This window comes from Rousettus aegyptiacus, unplaced genomic scaffold (assembly GCF_014176215.1).
Source record: "Rousettus aegyptiacus isolate mRouAeg1 unplaced genomic scaffold, mRouAeg1.p scaffold_m13_p_6, whole genome shotgun sequence".
Classification (NCBI taxonomy): Eukaryota; Metazoa; Chordata; class Mammalia; order Chiroptera; family Pteropodidae; genus Rousettus; species Rousettus aegyptiacus.
Window position 1 is genome coordinate 50,119,485 of NW_023416309.1, and position 24,048 is coordinate 50,143,532.

The 24,048-nt window shown below is 31.9% G+C and overlaps 1 protein-coding gene across 16 annotated transcripts in view; it reads left to right on the forward strand.

Annotated features, from left to right (window-relative positions):
- ATRNL1 (attractin like 1) overlaps positions 1–24,048 on the forward strand; it is a 535,879-nt gene that overhangs the window by 194,712 nt on the left and 317,119 nt on the right. For all 16 annotated transcript variants that reach the window (XR_004951254.1, XR_004951255.1, XR_004951256.1 and 13 more), the window contains exon 24: positions 481–638. Coding sequence is in view for 13 of the 16 variants with exons in the window: in XM_036222140.1 (XP_036078033.1) it covers positions 481–638 (158 nt within the window). In the remaining 3 variants the exon portion in view is untranslated. The remainder of the gene's footprint in view (positions 1–480; positions 639–24,048) is intronic.

A 24,048-nucleotide genomic window follows, 5' to 3' on the forward strand; every position in this document is an offset into this window, starting at 1 on the left:
ACTATGGCCTGATTTATTATAAAAGGCTCTGAGGAGTTGTAAGTAGAAAGAACTCAGCGTCTGGAGCCACATATACCTGAGTTCCAAAGAAGAATTTACTATTCAGTAGCTATAAACTTGAGGCAAGTGCTTTAATCTTTCTGGAGCTCAAGTTTCAATTTGAAAAATAGGGATGGAACACCTCTGGAATAAAACTGTTATTAGAAACGAATATATAGTCTCTAAGCCACTGCCGAGTACATAGCACTTAATCAGTGGTATCATTAAAAAAAAAAATTATACTAAATCTATTTCATCATATTTATGACAAATCTTATTTTTTCTGTCATTTTAAATCATAAGCATGCATTTATTTTGATAATATGTTCTTGTAGGTACAATTATAAAAATAAGTGAGTGTAATATATGTTTTTAAGTTCATAAAGATCCCTGTTTGTTAATGTGAATTATTTAATTTTGTTGCTATTATTTACATTTTAGCTGGAACAATATCTGGAGAGGAGACCCCTATAGTTTCCAAGACTAATATAAAGGAATACAGAGATAGTTTTTCCTATGAAAAATTTAACTTTAGAAGCAATCCTAACATTACATTCTATGTGTATGTCAGCAACTTTTCCTGGCCTATTAAAATACAGGTAAGTTAATCGTATTAAATCTAGTGACCTTTGAGTATTTTTTTTTTTACAAAAAGAATGTAGAGAATGTAGTTTCTTTCAAAGTAATGATATAGAGTTCTATATTTTGAACAATATGAAAACATGTATTGATCCTTGATAAAGAGTTACATGAATGTTTGTGATGATTAATGTTTCCGTAATAAACCATTCAAATAATATTCAATCAACCAAAGAATATATTAATGTTTAATGAAATTGTATTGTAAAAATGTGTCAAATTTGAAATAACTGGATTATGTGGGTTTTCTGATTAATTGTTTACTTTAACCGAGGGTTAAGTAGATATTCTTTTCTTAAAACCCAAATTGAAATTATTTACTGTGTTTAGTAATCTCATTTTTTCTTTATTATATACTGAACGTAATTTAAATTTTCATTAAAAATTTAGGATTTGCAGTACTTAACAGTTCTTTAAGACCCACTACATCTTATTTTTGATATCTTTATCTGTGTGTGTGTGTGTGTGTGTGTGGTATGCTTCATTTTTTATTGTGTTTAGTGATAGGCTGCTACAGGCTTCAGATTTATTGCTAGGAAATATTTAGGATGTTCCTTGTATCTTAAAATTCTCACAATTTGTGTTCTTAATTTATGCTTTTATGAAAGAAAAGCCTTTATTTTATAATGTTGGGATTTGTTCATTTATTCATTCTTTCATGATTGATTGTTTGATTAGATTGAATTCAAATTAGTTCATTGAATGACTTGTATGTGCCAAACCTTGTGGTAGGCCAGTCTGTTTTAAAATCTTTTTAAAATTTACAGATCATTCTTCCTTTTTTATATTACTGAATGACAACTTATGATCTGTGACTAGGAATGTTTGAATGTTTCATTTATATTGATTTTTACATGATTTGTGGGAGAACTGGTTTCTAAAAATCATATGTTTACTGAAAATATTCCTTCTCTTTTTAAAGTTTATTTGATGCCTAAGGAAATTACTTAACTGTTCAAGAAATATTAGTATAAATTACTACTATTTAAATTCTAATGAAAATTAATTGGACAAAATTATATCTTCATTGCATACTGGTTGATTTAAATGCTTATATAGCCAGAAAATGCCAGATATAGTTCCATATAGTTTAAAATTTTTTTGACATTGAGAGTGCTAGATATATCATTTTATTTTCTAAGATTAATATAGAAATATTAATTAGATTTCACTTGGTTTTATTCAGATTATGAGCTTATCAAATAGTAATTAAAATTGATATAGTTGTTATATTTTTAATTGTTTTATGCTTTTATTTCTTGGTTATCTTTTATTTTATTTTTGAACAAATAACATTTTAATACTCATGAACATTTAATGGTTAGAAATTAACTTTCTAAATTGAATATTTTTCTTGAGGACCTGGTTTGATATCAAACCAGAATTTGTGTAATAAAGTTGAAATATTCCACTATCCCTAAATAGTAAAATGTGGAAAATATCTGTGATGGTTAAGATAGTTAGGCCTAATCTCAACTCTTTGATCACTACAAGGACTATATTATATTAAGGTACAGTAGTATGTGTGTTTGTTTATATGACTATAATAAACTTTTAATTATTAAACATAAAATAGTAAAATTATTTCCATTGAGATTTATTTGCCAATAGAATTGAATTACATTCATTGAATTTTTGAATGTTTAACCAGTCTTTCTATTCAGGGAGCTCCACTTGGTCATGTTGTATTATTTCTTTTATATATTGTTAGATTCGATTTGTTAAACTTCTTCTTAGAATTTTTATAACCTTGCCATTGAGAGTTATTAGTCTGTAGTCTTCTATTCTTGTAATCCTGTTTGCTTTGGTATTACGGGACTACTGGCCGTGGAAAATAAATTGGGAAGTCCTTTATCTGTAATTTTCTGAAAGAGTTTGTATAAAATCAATATTATTTATTTCTTAAATTTGCAATAGAATTCAACAGTGAATTTACTTGGACTTGTGATTTTCTTTGCGGGAAGGTTTTAACCGCAAATTTAATTTTTAAAAATAAACTTATTGCTTTTCTGGTTGTTTTTTCTTGAGTGAGCTCTCTGGTCATCTGTCTCATTTGTATTTTTCCCATTTCACCTAATTCGTAGAATTTATTGGCAAAAGATTGTTAATAATAGTCACATATTGTCCAGTGATATCATCTCTTTCATTCCTGATACTGGTAATTTGTTTCTCTTTAATTATTACCTGATATCGATAATTTCTATTTTTTATTCCCTTTCTTTTGCTTACTTTGAGGTTAATTTCCTATTCTTTTTCCAGTTTCTTAAAGTTTTCTAATTTCCTTTTTGATTTTTTCCATGATCAATAGATATTTAGAAACGGGATATTTAATTTACAACTATTTGGAGCATTTTTAGAAACATTTCTGTCACTGTTCTCTGATTTAATTCCAGTATGGTCACAGAAAATATTTGGAATGATTTGAATTCTTTAAAATTTATTGAGACTCATTTTATGGCTTATTATGTTGGGCAGAATAATGGCTCCACAAAGGTCATTGCATCCTAATCTCTGGTACCTGTGGCTGTATCATGTTACATGAAAAAGGGGACTTTGAAGATGTGATTAAGGGTAGGACCTTAAAATGATTATCCAGGATTATAGGGGTGGATCCAAACTAATTACTGGAGTTCTTAAAAATAACTTTTCACGCAGAGTTCAGGGTCAGAGGGAGGTGTACCTACAGAGGAATGGCCAGAGAGAAGCATCACTGCTGGCTTTGGATAGGAGGGAAGAGAGCCCCTGGCCAAACACTGTATTCTCCAGCAGCTGGAAAAGTCATAATTCCTTCCTAGAGCTTCTCAAACAAAAAAGACAGCCCTGCTGATGCCTTGATTTTAGTCCAGTAAAACCTCTGTCAGGTTTCTAACATACAGAACTGTAAGATACTAAATATGTATTGCTTACACCACTAAGTTTGTGGTAATTGGTTAACATAGCAGTAGAAAATGGAATTGAAATTGTTCCTTGGCTCATTAATGCTCTGTTCTTGTTTTTTAATTCATTATTATTTTTTTCTCTCTGTTTCATTTTGCATATTTTCTCTTCCTATATCTTCAAGTTCATTAAGCTCTTTTATAGTGTTCAATCTAATATTAATCTCTAGTGTATTATTTATCTCACGCATATTTTTTATCTTGAGATTTTTTATTTAAAAAAAAAATCTTCCATGTCTCTACTTAACATACTCCATGCTTTTTCTGCCTTCTTGAACATCTAAATTACAATTTTTATTAACTCTTTTAATATCCTGTCAACAAATTTGCAGCATTTTCTGTAATTTCTGAGTTTCTGTTGTTTTATTCTGCTTCTCCTTATGGATCATATTTTGATTAGATGCCAGGCACTCTGAATTTTACCTTTTTTGGGTGCTTGAGTCCTATCAGCATTGATAAAGAAATTTTAGCTTTGTTCTAGCATGGAGTTAATTCACTTAAAGAGTTTTTGACCTTTTCAAGGCTTATTTTTGAGCTCCGTTAGGCAGGAACAAAGCAGCGTTTAGTTTCGAGTTGATCTTTCCACTCCTGAGGCACTGTCTTCTTGGTACGCCACTCTATGACACATAAATTACAAGATTTTCCACTCTGACTGGTGGAATCATAAGCTATTGCCAACTCTATGTGAGTTTTGAGAAATTTTTTCTCTGCTCCTTTTAGATTATTCTTTCTCCAGCATCAGATAGTTTCTTCACCAGTAAGCAGTGTTCACCTAAAGACCCAAGAGGACGCTTAGCAAACCTCTGGGGCGCTCTGGGAAGTTCTCTCTTCTCCAGTACACTGTCCTGTAACCTCTAGCCATCCTAACTCTTCTAGGTTTCCAGCATCATCTTAACACAGGAGAGTTTCTGGAATGCACCTGTGTTTACTGCCCTTTTTAATGCAGCCTCTCTCTAAGCCACAGTAATCTGGGGCATTTAAAGGCTCACCCCATTTTTATTTTCACTCAGGAATAATTGTTCTACATTACTTGTTATCTAGGGTCTGAAAACAAGTGTTTAATATATTTTGTCTGTTTTACTAGTTATTTTGACCAGAGCATAAATTCGTTCCCCGTTACTCTTTTATGGGAGGAGGTAGAAATCTTTCACGTAATTCTGATTTGAAAGAGTAAATAAAATAAATATAGTAGCCATAAGTTTCTTCAATAAATAAGGGGACTCTTAACATATATGTGGTTTTATGTTTACTTGTAAATTGTTTTATTTAGTAGCTTGGATTTATGCTTCCAAGTACTTTTTGGATAAACAGTAGTCAAGTTGCAGACATATTTCTATATATTTTAGATTTCATAAGCACATACTATTGCCAATTCCAACCAGCTGCAAGTTAAGAGAAAGTTTACAAGTCATAAATGAAATTGTTCATAAATATTTACGAACTACACTCTGTGGAAACAGTTATCTTGAAAAGTGGCTGAAATAAGAAAGTGCAAAAAAATCTAATTTTACCCTTTCAACTTGTAATTTAATTCTTTTTTCTTATATGCTATACCTTAAAAGAAGTATGAAGATTTTAATATTTAGTTATTTGTTGTTTGTATAAAAATAATTTTACTTTTTGTAAGCCAAACATTCACAAAGATTTTGCTTCAATTAATGTCAATAGTATTTGCATACTTTTATATGGTGCTTAATTTTTTTCATCACAGTTATTTTGAGCACTTTTGAGTGAAATGTTTTCATATATACTTGAAAAGATTGAATACAATTTAAACAGTATTACATGAATAAAGAGAAGTTTTTACTGATCTATAAAAGAGTAGGAAAGTATTTCATTTGGCTTGATCCACCTTTAGTCTAGTCTTGTTGGTGGGATAAAACATTCCAGCATGATAATAAATCTTGTAAATTTCTACAAATAATGAAATCTACAAAATAAAAAAGCGTAGTAATGGTTGTTATATACTGAGTATCTTCTGTATTTCATTCATCAATGGCTAATATAAAGTAGTGCTTCTTACAAAAAATGGCAGGTATTGAACATTTTTACAAATTTTTTGGCTACACTTTCAAGGAGATATTTATTGAGTTTCAATCACATACAGGACTCTCTTCTTGAGGATAAAATAGTATACAACTAGCACAGAAAGCAGTCTCTGCCATCATGTAGCTCATAAAATGTATTCCTCATCATTCTTTCAGTTGTAGATTTTAAAAATCCAGCTGAGCTTTAAAGTGAAAAAAGGGACATTTTAGGCTTAGAAAACTGGCATCCTGAGGAAATACCTTTGGAAACTTCAGGAACTCAGCATCCTCTCCTCTGGTCATCATATCTAAAACTGCATCCCTTGACATTCTTTAGACAGTGTTAAGCAAATAATTATTTAATTGCTAGTGTAATGGTTCCTTCTCTGTCTCTAGTTCCTGTTTCACATGTTGAGTAGTTTATTCTATTTTAGTCAGGTTTATAGCATCCTAATTTAGTCATTCCAAAGAGAAAATGGAAAAGACTCAGATACTTTATATAGGTCTCACATACATATTTTGGTTTTGTTTAGGTCATAAAAATGTCTGTGAGCCTTTCACTTTGGCTCACATTCATGGGTGTGAATGGTACCTTTGAATTGGAGAGTCTAGATATTATATATCCACCTCTGTGACTGTTACAGAGGTAACATTGAAGTAGGAAAATTTCTCTGAGAGGGTAATATTGAAGCAAGCTTTTGAAGGATGAATAGGAGTTCAGCAAAGGGACATGAAGCATGAGAGAATTCTAAATAATAGTGAGTTTTCAGAATTATGAAGAATTTTCATCAGGGAATGATATAGATTTTTAATGGCTGGAAAACAGGTTGTACAATAGAAAACCGATGCTATAGAATGATTAGGGTGGTGGTGTGGGATAGTAGTGGTGGAAAGTGGTCAGGAGATGTGGCTGGAAAGTTTTTTTGGAAACAAATGATAAAGCGTCTGCAGAGTTAATCATCAGGTGTGCATTTTAGAAACAAAATTTGGACAATCATCTGGCCAAAGGGTTAGATTGGAAAGCCTTTTACGAAATTTAAATCTAAATTGTGTTTGTTATTTTTTTAATGTGACGTTTAAAAAAGGAATAAGATTTTTTTTAAAAAGCTGTAATAATAAGACCGTCATCTGCAAGGTGACATATTGACATATTCTAAGAGAGGATGTTACTTCTCTTACAGAACTTTCTTACAGACATTTTCTGTTATTTCTCACACATTATGATAGACTTGTCTAAATGATCAAAGAAATTCAAAATGCCCACAGAAAGAAAGGAATTTTCTTTTCTAGGACTATTTCAGAATTAAAAAAAAATTTTTTTTGCACCATATTTTACTTTCATTTTGAGTCAATGAATGTTAATTGTATGCCTAGGACATTGAGGCACTGCACTGCTTATTGGGAGGAAATATAGAATTACATCCATGTTCTCAAAGAATTTATGGTTTATTCCTCATTCTGCTGCAGTCTGATTTCTACCCAGGCAGCATAGGCCGTAGATACCTTATAGACACTATTTCCATTTTCTTGCTTTGGCCTTAGTCGATCTGTCAGTGGCATTATTTGTTCCCTATGCCACCATATTCTCCTACTTCTTCTTCCTCCATTCTCACCAAGTTTTATTTACCTTAAACATATTTCTTTCTATGATCCCTGTGTCCCTCAGGGCTATGTCCTGGACATTCTGCTCTTAGACAACAAACGCTCCGTTTTGGTCTCATTTACTATGATGGTTTCAATGGTCACTGCATATGCGCATTATTTATAAATCAGTGTTACCAGCCTAGACATTGCTTGTCAGTTGCCATGCATCTCAGACACCTACTTACCCAGTGCTGCTCATCTCAGGACGTGGCACGGCCCACACCTTTTTGCTCAAGCCACAGACTTGGGTTTTGATTGTTGGCCTCAATCTATTCTTTAGTAGACAGACGCACGACACACACACATTTCATTAATCTGACTGACAGTATTTCATTTTTTTTCTTTTAAATATCTGGTGAATCCATTGTTTTATTTCCCAGCCACCTGCTGCTGAGCTAGTTCAGACCGCCGTCACATCCTTCCTGGGCTACTGTAGTACCACGTGCCTTTTTCTTCTGGTCTAAGTATTGTTTTCCTTCAGTCATTGCTCCACGCTGTAATCCGTGTTGTATTTCTAATATGCAAATCGAATCAGTTCCCACTCTCTTCTTAAAACTTTCAAAGGCGTCTTATAATCCTATGATCAAGTTCACACTGTTCAAGGTGGCTTAGAAAAGCCTAACAAAATCCAGTCTTGTCCATGAGTTTGGCCTCATTTCTTGCTATGCTTCCTTTTGAGCGCTTCAACCTAACGATGCCATAACTTCCTTCAGTTCTTTGAAAGCATCAGGCTTTTACTCTGCTCTGGGCTTTAAGATGTGCCCTTTCCTTTATTGTTGTTCTCCTTTTCATCTGTCTAGTTTTTACTTCTCTTTCTTTCTTGGCTCACAACAAACATTTATTTTCACACTTCTGAGTCTGCAGTTCATCTGTATTAATGTGTATATTCTCATGTTTACCGGATATAATTAGATAAGTCAATTATCTAATCAAAGTCTTTCCTTGGATGTTAAATCTGAGGATAACTTAATTTCATTAGGTGTGTCAAGCCCACCGTTAAGGAAAAAATATTGCATTCGTATGTGAAACCATTACCTAAACAGCTCTCTGGGAAGACTTGTCCGATAATTGTTCTACGTTTTATAGGGTCTCAGTCTTACATGTAGTTGGCAAGGTCAGTTCCCGGAGAGTCAGGATCCTTAGTGGATTTGGGCATTTTGGAGAAAGTGATTCACTCGCATGTTGGACTGGAGACAAAATTGGTAGAGATGAATTTCTTGGATTTGATTTCCTAGCCTCAGAATAGAAGAGCAAGTAAAGTCAGCCAAAACATCTTCAGAGCAATAGAAGTTATTGAATATCTAATCCTAGATACTTTAAGGAATCGCAGGACAGAAATTAAGTTTCTTGATTTTAGTAGTTGCTTAATACCCAATGGCTTTCCATTTGCCGATGAACCTACAAAAAAATTGTACTTTTGTTGCTGAGCAAGTCTTTCTGTACCCATGCAGATGAATTAGGTGAAGACACCATGAAATCAGCTTGGGAGACGGGGCTCAAGAATACTTTTGGGAGATGATTTATGATTTGTAGGGAGACAGTCAATAAAAATGTCCAAAACTTGGAAATAGGCGAAAGTGATTTCTGTCTAACTTTTCAGTATTATGCTAGGTGTTGTAAAGCAAATTCCCCAAGGAATTGTCTAATTCCGTAGGGATGCGTGCCTTCGATGATTTGTTCTTGTTTGTAATAATTTATAGTTCTTTAAGTATAGATATTTAACCTGTAAAAAAATGAAAGATACAAATGATATTTGTCTTATAATAGAGCAAAAGATTCTTGACTAACAGTAGTGCAAATGAATTTTGTCCAACAGAAATACAAATAATTTCAGTCTAGGAGAAAAGATAGGCCCTACAGTTTTATTGACATAGAAGTATCACCATTTTTATATTTAAGTTAGCAATCTTATTCAAATGTTTTTTCTTCACACCACTGTAAATGCTTACTTCTATGCAAATTTATCTTTTTATGGATACTTCTCTCTCTGTAATTTTATTTTGCATTTTTTGAATCATCCTTAATACTTTGCTAGTTCTCTTATTAGTGACTTACGAAAGTCTGTGAAGTCTCTGGCATTTGCCTATATGTGTGTATATGTAGACAGATTCACAGTTATCATTGCATAGACTTTAACTCACTTTTAACTCTCTCATTAGCTAATAGAATAAGGAGGAATATCTTGATATCACTAAGGTAAAAGTAGATGAACACAGCACATTAATCATAATTATGTTCATAAATATGTGAGGGAGAACGTAGCACACAATGACAGAATTGACATATTTCTTAAGTACACATGGAACTTTATTTGAAAAAAAAAAAAAAAAAAGCCTTTTAAATAAAAGACTATCTGCTGGGCCAGTCCTGCATTCCATTCCTGGGTGAGAGGTGACATGGAATAAAAACACGGCAAGCTTTCTCTTTCACTGAAAACAACCAAAAACGTCTCGACAGAATGCTTGATATAGTCATTAGAGAGCTCTTAGAAGTGGTAGCCAGTAGGCAGCTTGGAGGAGAATGCCAGGATTCAAAGCACCGCTAGGCTGGTGGTGACATCACCACTTTTTTCTCCTGTAATTCCCTAGCCTGAACTCAAGACAGCCTCCGCCCCAGGACTGAGCACTGTGGTACAGAAAAAGTGAGATCCAGAAGAAACCCTCTACTTTTGGCCTAAAGAGCAAACAAAGGAACTGCTCAAGTTCAGAAAAAGTGGGGTGAAATCCACCATATTTTCTAATCAAAGTAGTGACGTTTCCATCATTTTCACAGATTTGAGGGAAGGAGTATGCAGGGTAGGTCCACCAGGGACTGGGAATCTTGGACACTATCTTAGAATTCTGTCCACCACACCGTCTTGGAGTAGTTTTGCAGGTTAAAAAGATAATACCTGCAAACAAAGTGTATAGTAAGTTCTGTCAGTGTTAGCTATAGTTAATATTTCTTAAATGTAAAACTCTTGATTGTCACCAAAAGTAGACATCTGAAACTGAAATGACTTTCAAATGTAAATAAGTTGTAAAGTAATTCCTGGCTAGATTATAGAGTAAATATTTATTTTATTAATAAGGTGTCAACTCAGATTTAAATAATGAAATTAATGCCACATTATTTTGTAATATTACTTACGTGATATACTTATTCTCTCTGAAGTTTCCTCTCTTCTCTCATTTAAGAATTTTTGTTTTACATTTCATATTTTAAAATTTTATTCTAATGTGTCTACATATGAGATTCTCAGTCATTCATATATATGTATATATATATGTGCATATATTATAATTCAAGAAAATGTGTCTCCATTATGCCTTCAAATTCTTCCATTACATTTTTCTTTCCCTTTCTGAGATTATTATTTGTCTTATCACATTTCTATTTGTCTTCTCTTAGCTTTTTTTTTTTAATATTCTATTTCTTCCTCAATATGGTCTTCCATTATGCTAATTTGTTCTATTTATATATCCATCCACTCTTTTTATTTCATCTACTTTAATTTTAAATGCTTTTTGATTCCCTTTGACATTGCTTATATTTTTCCATGCTTTTAAATATTCTTATGGAGATACTTTGAAATTCTTGGACCTAACGTTACTGGCTACTTTGAAAAGTACTGTATACAAAGGAAGGCCAGGCCCCAGTTTGTCGAGCCCAGTGACTCCAGTGTTAGAAGGGATCTTGAAAATCTCTAAGATAGAAATCTCCAGGGCACTAGAAAACCGTGATTTTCAAATTTATGCATCACCTCACCCAGGCTTCTTTTGTAAACTCTAGACATGCATATCCAGCTACCTTCTTGGTATGCCCACTTGAAGGTGTGATAGGCATTTCAAAAACTAACATGTCCACAAATATAGTCCATGATCTTTTCTCAAAAATCTGCTGTATTCTATTGTATTATAAGCAAATAGAAGACATCCATTACTAATTGCCCCTTAACAGAGACATAGACAAACTGCGATATATCCAGAAAAGGTAAACCAGGTAAGAGTTTTATCATATGAATAAAGTTTAATAAGTTGGGACTTTTATATTGAATAGAATTTTAACTGTTTTTATGGAACCCTAGAGTGGAATTAAAAATCAGTAGATATAGTAGAGAAATATAGTGCAATTTAAGGCAAAATTTCTAATGAATAGAGATATCCAAAAGAATGGTTTACCAGGATTAATAGTGACCATTCCACCTCCAAAACTGAACAGAGGCTTTATTACAGTCATAAATATTGTAGAGAAGATTCATGTAGCTTCCTGACTATCTCTAGCACTTCAGGATTCTATATTTTATAATCACACTGTAAGATTTTACATTTTAAATAGATGAGAACAATTTTATACTACCTAGTTATTAGAATGCTAGTAATAATTGATATATGATTTATGAAAAATTCCTCATTAGAGACTTTGGAGCTACTGTCACTTGCATGCTTTGTTTTGGGTAGGTAGTAGATTTTCTGGGAATGTCAGAGTTAATGAAACACGAATAGTTGAAATACAATTTGAGTCTATAAAAGTACATATTTCAAATTCTTTTGGCTACTAGTGGATTGAATATTATAAATATATCTCAATGAATATGGGATATTATATATATATCTGTGGAAAATAGATAAGTGTGTGTATCCATATCAATCCATAGACTTAGAGTAAAAGTGAAAATTAATGGAAATTTGTATAAATTGGCTTTATTATATTGTAAAGATCTTGAGTGAAATACTAGTATTTGTATTACATTTTCATTAAAATAGTTGTAGCTTCTCTTTTTAATACTAATGTTTTATTATAATTTGTATTATAAAATATGGTTTTGTTTTTTACCTATCTCCTGTTCAGTTTCTATTAAATTTTAAAATTTTTTAGTTAATTCTTTTATCATTTGCTAAACCACTTTGGTTTGAATTACACGACAATCAGTTCTTGTGATGGTATCAAGACTGTATGTGGATAAAGATTGTGATAATTCCCAAGTTAAAAGACAAATTATGAATTCTACTCTAAAAACATTGTTGCTGCCAAAATCCAAAGGCTTCATGATTTTTTTAATGTTAATGAAGGTGTTTGAGAAATAAACATCTTTGTTGAGAATTTTTATTTTACTTATTTGTATTATACTGTTTTTTTTTCCCATCTATTTCCTATTACTGAGTTAATGTATTATAAAAGTTTAACTCTTATAGCATCATAAATCTTGTACTTACTAATGGAATTCTAGAAATCAAGAAAATGATGTTTTTTTCTATCAGATACATGATAGACGTAGCAGAGTAGGAAATTATACACAGTTAATCAGACTTTAATTGGCGTACTGAGAGACTCTGCCATTTTATTATTTGATCAATCTATGTATTTAAGAAAGGTGTTTCAATTTAATGTAAACCATTTTAGTTTTAAGAATGCCAACCACTTTAACCTTCAAATAGCTTTCAAAATTCTAATTGTGACTGTGAGACACATTGTAGCAGTGTTATATGATAAATATGTCAATAATCTAGTAATTAAAATGGAATTTTGTTTTTTAGAATGCCAATAATCATGCTACTTGATTGACTTGCATCAGTTACTAAAGTGAGATTTTATTTTGACAACATATATTCTTTATGACTTGTAATGCCATGAATTGGCTCTTGACAGTAAAAACAGAAAAAAAGTACTATTAAAATTGCTAATAACTTGAAAAACAGAAAGATTCCATTGAGCTTAAGTACTTTGTATTCTGCAATAGTGCTGCTCATCAACACATGTACATCACCGTTTAAGTTAAATTAAATTAGTTTGAATCTCAATTACCTGTTTCTGAATAAATGGAATTTGGTAATTCACTATTAAGTCATTCTGCAAACTGATGTCATAATTCAGATTTGATTTTTTTTTTTTTATGAGAATGATGCTAGGAATCACTCTTCAATTTGCAATTCTAATTTTCATAATAGACTGGGTGATATCCCCGTACTAATAATGATTTAAGTTATACAGAATAAAATAGAAAAAGGACATATCCTAATGGTGTCGTCTGTATATTTTTTATCGTAATTATGTTAGGATTTTAAACATAGAAGATGAGCCTTTCGAGTGCAAAATAAGATGGTAAGCTAGTGGATAAGTAGACATTGAAGTAAAGAGGAAGTTTTATCTTACACATATGGTTTGAAAAGTAAGGGTTATAACACAAATGTGCCGATAAACATGCCTTGTGTAGTTTTTTACCCCAAAGGAGACAATATATCGTGCCGTTGTTGCAGTTATTGTCTTCCAAATTGTTACAAGCTTGAGGAATTTATCACACTTACTTTCAAATATACTTTTTGTTTTTCTTTGAAGCTTCAGTTTTTTTTTTTTTTTTTTGTCAACAAACCTAGGCCGGCATAATTTAAGAACTGTTGGAAATTACTAATTAACTGTCAGTTGCTCAACTATTATATTAATTATACTAATCAAAATATAAATGTGAGGAATATATTAAATAATACTTACGAAACATTGTTATAGAGCTAAATGGAAAGATTTAATGACAGCTACAAAATAAGATTGGTTATGATAAGTACAAATGTTCTACAGATTCTGAGAAAATATATCATTAACACTATCATGTCAGAGTTGAATTGTAAAATGGTTGAATTGAAAATATTTACAGAATATTTATAGGCCCTTAACAGAGAAAGCTTGTTGACTGCTTTTTTTTAAAAAAATATTGCTACTAATGCTATTCGTTATAATAAGTAATAAAATTGTATTAGATAAGATCGCTTAAGTGTAAAATATGGTTTTCTAGGAAAATGACTTATGATAAACCTATTCCATCTTTCCATTTGTAAAATAAATCTAAGTACTAAAGAAGTGCTCCCAATTCTTTACAGTAGTAATTTTTTAAAAGTCATTAACTTCTTTTTAAAATCTAATTAAGCCCTTTAAAACTTTTAATGCAGGCTTGTAAAATATTCATGAAACTATATAGATATTTTTAGATATTTGCTATCATAATATAATTTGGTTTTATAAACTGCTATGATTTTTATATAACAAACAGTTTTGTTTCTATATAATCTTCATTATCATTTTTAATACTAAAATAATTTTTACTCAGGTCATGCACTTTCATACTATATTGTTGGAAATCTGGAGTTTTTAAAAAGCAATGTAGCAGTAAATATTGCATGATCTTACTTAAGTATTGTATGTATATGAAAGAAGATGAACATCATCAACCATCAGGGAAATGTAAATTAAAGCCATGTGAGATGCAACTACATGTCTGCTACAGTGGTTGATGTTAAAAAGAGTGAAAATGCCAAGTACTGGAGAGAATTTGTAGGTAGAATTCACTCACATTATTGGTGACAATGTTGAATGGTACAATGACTTTGAAAACAGTATTGCTTATTTTATAGAGTTTATCCCACATTTACCATATGACCAGCAGTCGTGCTCCTAGTTATTTACACAAGAGAAATGAAAACAGACCACACAAAAAATCTTAATCACAAATATTTATAACACCATACTCACAGCATCCCAAACTGAAAACAACCCATAAGTATATTAACTGGTGAGTGGATAAACAAATTATGATATATCCTTACTATGCAATACAAGTCAACAATAAGAATAAAATATTTATACAGGCGTCAATATGGACAAATCTTAAAAACATTATGTGAAGTGAAAGAAATCAAGCATGAAATATTACATACCATATGATTCCACTTATATAAAATTGTACAAAAATAAAAACTATAGTTATAGAAAGTAGATGCAAAATTTCAGGTCTGGGGAAGGGTCCATCTGTAAAGAGGGAAAGACATTTTAGGTTGATGAACTATTTCTGTATTTTGATTGGATTGCAATGATATGGCTTTGTAAAAATTACCAAAATCCACAAAATATGCATTTAAAAAGAAATTATTGTGGTTAAATATTACCTTAATAATGATATTATTGGCCTGTAATTATTAGCATATTTCAAATGTTATGATCTTTCCAAGTATGAAATATTGGACTATTTATGTCTCTATAAGATATAAGAAGTGGTATCATACTTCAAGAGAGAAAATCTCATTAAATTGCAGTCTTCCTAGATTTCCCGTATGCTATATTTGCTTCAAAACCAAAATTAAAATGGTATAAATGAAAATTAAAAGTTAATCTTTCAACTCAATAACTTTAAAAAATATTTAGTACTCATTTAAAGAATTAATAATGCAAAGATCTTCTTTCATGTTTTATCAATCTCTGAAGCGCCAATTTCAAATATGGATGCATGATTTATTTTATTTGAGTCACTTCCTAGGAGGTTAAGTGCAAGAACAGTAAACAATATAAATCAATAGAGACATTAAAATCCTTAAAGTAAAACCTGTTGAAACTAAAATAAAATTAAAGTATCTATAAATTATTCATAGTGAATCAAGATAAAAATAATAAATATACATAATTTTAGGCTTTGTTTATGTATGAATACATATGTAGAAAATATATTGGAGACAGATCAGTATGTATACTTCCACTTAAACTAATCTATAAGTCTGACTTTTGTATTTCTATTGGCATATTTAATTATATCCATTGAAAATTGTCACTTGGCATAATCAACTATTTCTTTTTGTTTTTTTTTCCCTGTTTTCCCAAATATCCTCTTAACGTAATGCAAAACTTTAACTTCTTATACTTACAACCTGTAGTGCAAATCAAAGCATCCCAGTCCAGAGAGGCCCTAACCTATGTATGGCAACGGTTAACATTAGTTTAGGTTCATACTATGTTCTCCTCTAATATATCATCGATGCTCTCTCTTCAGTATATTTTCTTGCTCTGGCAAGACTTCTGCCAAGGGAAAATGGTGGGAAAGCTGGAAAACTTGCTGGTTTACTGGTTTAAAGTATGAGATTCTAGATTGGACTCTCCTAATGTGAGAAATGTTGGAATTTTTCACAGGTATACTAGAACTACTTTTCAGTTTGTACACCTGTGCAGAGATCAAGAGGATTTAGATTAAACTTAGTTCAGTAAAGAAGGGCAACATTATTAACCCTGAAAATTTTTCAATGGAGTAACTGGCTGGTGAAAGAAATCGGTTGCTCAGAACTTCATAATGAATCAGAAGCAATATTCTATTCATGCAATACCAAACTCGTATTTAGATAATACATATTATTATATTATGTTTTATTAGTTAGACTATTTGTGTTGATCTGTAATTATTATAGCCAGAGTAAACATCCTAAAAATAAAAAACATCCTAACAAAACAAACCATAAAAGTGTCCATGAGTGAGTCGAAAAGTCGTCATAAAGAAGTTCTTCAAAGAACAACTGCTTTATAACTATGTTATTAATTAATGCCAATTCTGGAATTGAGCGTTGCTCAGCACCATCTGACTTTACTTCATGCATTGGATTCAACTTAAATATTATACTTACCAATGTTTTAAGAAAACAATATTCTTAATATTAAAATATATAACCTGAGAGTGTCAATCTATTTAATTTTTTAAAATCTCCTTTGCCCATTAATTTTTCCTGCCTAATGAGAGGCCTCCTAAAAAGCTAAGTTGAAAAGATTTACAAAACTTACAAAGAAACTCCTGTAATGTTATCTGACATCACATACTTTTCAACTGTATTTCCAAGTACATCAAATAGCCATATGATTTTGTAATTTTTTTATTTCAAAATCATGACTTGTCAACTTGGATTTCAAAATTTTATCATTTTTTATTCTAAGGAAACCTAAATCTGTGATGCCATTGTTTCTGATGTAGGTTACAAATGGAAATCTATCCACACAGGAGGAAAATCAGGAGAACAATTGTGGGAACCTACTAAATCATCGTTATAAGCTCTTCCTTCTGGAAAACACCTTATAAACTGCATTCTTTTTCATTAGCCTAGGTCTAATGGAGAGAAGAGAATGTCGAATTAACTTTCAAAATATCCAAAATTATATGTACATATTATATATTTCTTTGAGATTTCATTTTAGTCGTTTCCTTAACAAATATTAATGTATTTTTAATTGCAAATAGTTTTATCACTTAATAGGAGTATATATATATGAAAATCAATATTTGAATAGTACATTGTGTTTTACTAAGACTGTTGGCTATGCTCACTACTTTAAGATTTTAGACATAAACCTGATTTCTGACTTTAAGAGATAGGACTGGATGATGAATTTGGTTCAGTGATTATCATTCTATAAAGGGTACTTTGCTTTTCACGACTTAAATTATTGAGAAAGAGCTAGGCTAAAAAAATCACAATTTACAAAAAAATGGTGTTACAAGCATAAATAGTATATAGATTTCTATTGCAATTTGTATTGCAATTTCTATTAGCGATTACTCTTGTCGTTATATATCTTTGATTTGTGAATTAAAACCTGAGGCTCTTCAGGAAACTTCATATTGTGCTAATGTATAATTAAGAACAGGTAGTGGTACGAATGCAAATTTTTATCTTGTCATTTTATAGGTCGTGTTTCATTTTTTAGGATTTCTAAATGTTTTTTCACAAGTATATTTTGATAAAATAATATCCTTTAATTTCAAACAAAAATGTTTTTGAAAAAAATATCCTTTAACTTCAAGTAATATACTCTGTCTGGACAAGTAGATATAAAGTTCTGTGTATTTTAACTGATACAATCTTGATGGAAAAATCATTGTTTTCATGTGCGGTTTAACCTTTAGTTAAAATGGAACTGTATTTAGAATATTAATATATATATCTCTACAAATGATTGGAATATATTCATTAAACACACATTAAATCAAAATGCTTGGTTCTTTGCTAATTGTTAGGCATATGTAGCTAAACATTATAATGCCTTATCTCAAATATCTTGACATCATTTTGGAGAGAAAAGAAAGGTAAGCTAATTATCACACTACACAGGTGTTAGGAAGGTACAGAGCATAAGAACTAGCATCACAACACACTGATTTCCATTTTAGTTCTATTGCGTATTGCCAGGGTAACCTGTAGACCTTTATTTCCTTATCTATAAAATAAATGTAATGATATTACCTAATTTATGAGGTTATTCTGATGATTAAATAAATCAGTATATGAAAAGAACTTAGCACAGCGCCTGGGCAATAGGAAACACTTTATAAATGTTAACGTTTTTAGTAGTACTGTGATCGAAGTATATGGTAGACACAACAGTAGGGCAATTGAGGGCCGCCAAACAGACAGGATCGAGAACTGACAGGCAATGAATCATTCGGATAGGAGTTACCCAAGAGGAGGAAGTGTTAGGGCGGGAGGGGACAGTTTGTGCCAAATAAGGGCCAACGGTCATTAAGGTATGGCATATATTGCAAACTGCTGATACTGCTGTGTGATTAGACTGCAGTGTCATGCTGTGGACGCAAGGGCCGAATATTGAAGATCATCATATGCTATGTCAAGGAAGTTGCAGTCCAAGCTAAAAGTGATGGAAAACCCTGAGGAAATTTTAGCAAGGGAATAAAAGACTGTGAAGAGGAGAATTATAGAAATCTCTTTCAGTTTTAAGGAGAGCATTTTGTCTGCTGGGTGAAGAGTGACCACAGGGTTATGAAGTTGAAGACTGGAGACCAGTTGTTTTTGCATTAACCAGGAGGAAATAACTAAGGAAGTTATTTGCTCTAAAAATAATTAAACCCATTAAATTTTCATAGACAATAATCAAGGATTAATGATCAGTGTAATTCGTATAGTATGTATATAGAATTGGCTAATATGTTCATGCCTCATGTTTTTATGCAGAGATAGGTTTTATTCTATCTTTAAAAAGCTACCCATTTTCCGTTCAACCCTATTTTTTGAAATACTTTAGTAGGAATGATGCATATTATATAAATAATCAGTGTGTTAAAGTTCCATAGGAAGTTTATGCTTATCTGGACTAGATCATAGTTGATCTTATTTAGTAATAGCTAATTTAAGCTCCAGTTTGCTTTTATTTTAAAAAATGAATAAATATTAACCTAGTAAGATCTTGAATTGCTTGTCTGAAACAATAGCATGATTGCCTTTTGAGATATCACTAGTTGATGAACTTCTATTATGTAAGTATGATTTTACATCATCATTTTAAAGGACTCTAAGCCAATGAATGGTTTGAAGAAACTCTTTTAGTTTGTTAGATGGACTTAATAATTTTAGCACACCCCTTTACATTTTCATTTTTTTTATCTCTAATTTATTTATGGCAATCTGACATTTGCACAAATACCAATTTGTCCTTTATAATAACTTCTTTCTATTTACAAATTCTGATATTTTGTGGTAAATATCAAGGTATTATTCTGTTTCTCTACCCAAATGCAGTTAATGCACCTTTTTTTTATTGAATCATAAATTCAAAATGTTGATTGTTATTAATTAATGAAAAATATAGCAAATATATCCAAGTTTTAGATTTTGAGCATGTATTCAATGTGAATTTGAATTTAAGCTCAAATGGACAAAATATGTTATTACTGTCGCTGTAGTTTCTGCTAACTCAGGTTTTTAGCATGTCACTTTATCAGGTATTTGGGGGGATTTTTAAAAACAGAGAAAATGAGGATATCATTAAATTTTATGATTATTTGATCTCTTCATTTTGATTTCTTGTTTTGAATTACTTGAGTAAAATCATTACAGAAAAGGGAATTAATTACAAAGGTGCATTTATGCAGACTGAAGTTTTAAAACTAACATGAAATGCAACTTGAGTAAATTTGTCATATTTTTCATGGGAACCACAGAACCGAAATGGAACATATTGATTATCTGTAAAGAATCATGTTCTAGCCATGCCATCAGCCAATAGAAATCTTTCTGATTAGGAATTTATAGATCTTAGGATCAGAAATGTTTCATATCTTCAGGAGAAATACTCTCAGGGAAAGTATAAATTTAGGGTGTTATTGATTTGTCTCACTGTTTTCTAAATGAAATTAGCTAAATGTTCACTCTTTTAAAGCAATGTCATTTGTTATTGGTTAAAAATAATGTTTTAGGTAATACCACCTATTTTAGACAAGAAAATTATAGTCTAATCCAATTCACTATCTGAAAGAAATTCGTAGGTGCCAACCTAGTGAAAAAATGTTTGTTGTCGAAATTAAGAAACTTAGGTAAAAATACATATTAAGAAACTATTTCTGATATGTTTTTAAAATTACTCTATATTGTAGCTAAAATCGTAAATGGTAGAGGTTATAAAAATTTTGCTGTGATGAAAACAAAAACATTTTTACATGGGAATGCATATTTTCCATACCTTCTGAACTCTACAGTAAGTATAAATTTTATAAGGAAAAATAATATTTTTGTGATTTAAAATTAGCAGGCAGTGATAGTCTATGATTATTGACTTATGACATTTATGAAATTCTAATAAATTATATTTAATGTTTTTCTGAATAATATCTGTACATACTTACTTTCATGGCTCTTGAAAAGGATAAATGAAGTCCTAAGAATATTTTCATGCTCTGTTTTGGTATTGCATTCATTTATTAAACAAAGTTTTTTTAAATGCTTCTTATGTTCTATGCAGCAGATACTGTTTTAGGCACTGGAGCAGTGCCGTGAACAATATGAACAGGGCCACTATTCTCAAGTAGCTTACAAATTCGTGGGAAAGGACATTTTTAACTAATGATTGACCAATAAATTAAGATTGCTTCAGATTGAAGTATAAAAGAAATAGGTTCACACAAAAGTGTATCATAAGAGAAAAGCCAGTTATTTTAGATATGTGTGTTAGGGAAGTATGATATTTGAGGTTAGGTCTAGATGCTAAGGAGCCAACCATGTAAAGGCCAAATGCCCAGCATCGCTTAGAATGGCTCCCCCTCCTTCTACACCTCTTGCCTTCAGCCTTTCCAGTTTCATTGGAAGGAGCCTGGAGTTGCTGGATACTGTTCCAGACAGAAAAAGCCAGAACAGTTAGATATATTCGAATCTAATGCTATGTTTTATTTCTTTCTGTTCCCCTTACCTTGTCACGTCTGTTTTTGGCACTTACGCATGTTTTCAGACACCAAGGAGTGACTCTTCCCCCTCTCCCCGCTGCCCCGACACATGTTAATATGGAAAAGAGGATACTTTTAATGTTTTTTTTTTTCACCTTTAGCACTTATCAAGTTCTAGGACACTGTAATTTATTGTTATTAATATTTCTGTATGCTCCTGCTACCACCATTAAGAATTTTATAGTCTTCCCCCCCCCCCCCCACTGATATGTCCAAGAACTAGATATAGTTCCTGGAATGTAATAGATATTCCCTGAAATATTTGATTGATATTGGCACCCCATAGCGGGGAATCTTGAGAGGGAATCTACTTGAATTAGTGTCTGTTTGGTGTTATCTACCAGTGCTACCAAACCATCTTTGGATGGGTCTTCCATTCTCAGAATCAACCCAATCTTATTTCTAAGCCCATGTCTGAGAATGGGCTAACACAGTGTTTTCCCTTATAAAAAGTCCCAGCTGGAGAAACATTTTGAAAGATTTGCACAACAGTTGGAGTGCTGACTTTTCTTTTGAACAGCCAATATTGAATGCAGTTCAACCTGAGACACTAGCACCCAGATGGTGTGCCAAGCACAGAGACTGCCAAGTCTACATTTACTCTTCAGTGCAATTATGTTTATAGATTAGTTAATCTGGGGTATTCCACTCTTCTGGTTTTCAGGCAGCTTGTATTTCAGATGCAGTCTTTCAGAGACCCCCTCCCACCTCATCGATTTTGTCCCACCATTATGCTTCTTATTTTGAAAGGTGGGAGAGTACTATCTGTAAAAAACGTGGGTCAGGGTCTTCAATCAGTACTTTACTTCATGTTCAGGCATTCCACTGCAACTTAAGTTGTGAAGAGCTACAGCTATTGTTTTTGACAACTTAGAAAATAGTGTTAATTTTGGGACATATGTCTCATCACCCCTAGTGGTGGTATCCCAACTTATCCTCTAGATACAAGCCGAAGTCAAAATATTGTTCATATTTCTGTGACAACTTTATTTTTATTAATATGTGCAGATAAATAATGTACGTAAAGTTTTAGAATGTTTTAGTGCTTTAGTTCATGATTATAACTTGTAGGTCCTTCTCGTGAGTAGGTTATTTATTCAGTATTCTTTGGGAAAATATAGGAAATTGTAGATACTTTTGTGCGTGACTATGTTTTGCTTACTTTCTTCAAAACATGATTTTTGATGACTTTTGTTCCAAGATAATTAGTTATGTGGACCCAAAAAGTGCAAGTAAACCATAATAAAATTCCGCAGTATCAGCTTGAATTGTGTGAATTCCCAGTCTAAATTTATTTTAACACTATTGCTTGTTCCCACTATTGATACATCTATTATCATGAAGGAATGCAGTATTTTTTATAGGCTAAAGAACAACAAATATTGAGAGTGATAATAATGAATTACATTAGCAGTACACAAAGAAACTAGTAACAAGATCCACATTTGAAAAAATATATGTATATGTATATATAATTATAAACATGTTTTTTCCTCCTAAAAATGTACCACTTGCTTTTTCAAGATATCCTGACTCTGTACTTCTCCCCATATTGGACCTTCCTTCCTTCTTTTTTCTCTATTTTCCCTGCTTTGCTCAATTCTCATTTCATTCATAACAATTTCTCTTCAATATGTGGGCCTGTTCTGCAGTAGTGATTTGACTCATTGCTTTGGAATATTCATGAGGTCCAAGTTCTTTTAGCTATTCAGACCTTCCAGAGTACTCCTGGTACTCACAAGCTCTTGGGCTGGGCAAAAGTCCTCCCAGTTTCATCGTATATATTCAGACCGGCCTGCCTGCTTCCAGTGAACGCCATTTGAATCTTTTGGATTTTCCTGTTGAGTCCTTCTTAACTGCCACACAGACACTGGTATTATGTACACTTTGTGTTGTGGCTTATCCATACCTATTTGTGTGGTGGCATTCAAAGGGAGAATTTGTCGCATAACTTTGTTGAAATTGTTTTCCATGGATTTTTTTTGATTTTGCAGTTAGGGGTGGGTGGGGTGGTGTGTGTGTGTATGTGTGTATTTTGGAAACTACCATTGCTACTGATCACATGGAACTTTGCCTTATATCTTTTATTTCTTAATTTACAAGTAGTCAAGCTTGTGTCGGCCATATTTGAAATTATAGTTTTAATTTTGATCTTAATCTGATAATATAGTACAAAAAATCACTGCTGTTTACAATTAGTTTCTCTGCACAGTGGACATTGACTGTTTTTCTAAATGCTCCGTGGATTTTAAGAAAAGAACTTTTTATATCCTGTACACTCCTGATTATTTTTGCCGTTTCTTAAAAGACATTTTTGAAAATTCAGTTTGTGGTTGCCATCTCTACTTCCTCAGTTTCCACGCTCTCCTTCTGTTATTCTGTCTCGATGAACATTACCACTGCTTAATTGCACTCGTTTAAATTACCCTCATAGTTGATGTCACATTCCAATTCTCGTCTTGCTCCACCGTGGAAACCGGCCACTGCTTTCCCTGCGCAGCGTTCCTTTTCCTCGGCATCCTTGATCTATCACGCTCCTGTGTCTTTTCCTTTCTTTCTTTTTCTTTTTTCTTTTTTCCTACATGACCACTTTCTTTTAGCTCTAATAATGGGGTAGCCTCGAAATTCCTCTTAGAAGTTTTAATGGAGTCCTATTCAGTTCTTCACCAAGTCCTCTCACCCATCTGCTTAGTTTTGTCTCCGTGGCTGCAATGCGTGTGAAAGCTATCACCTCGTAACCCGAAAAATTCACTATGCT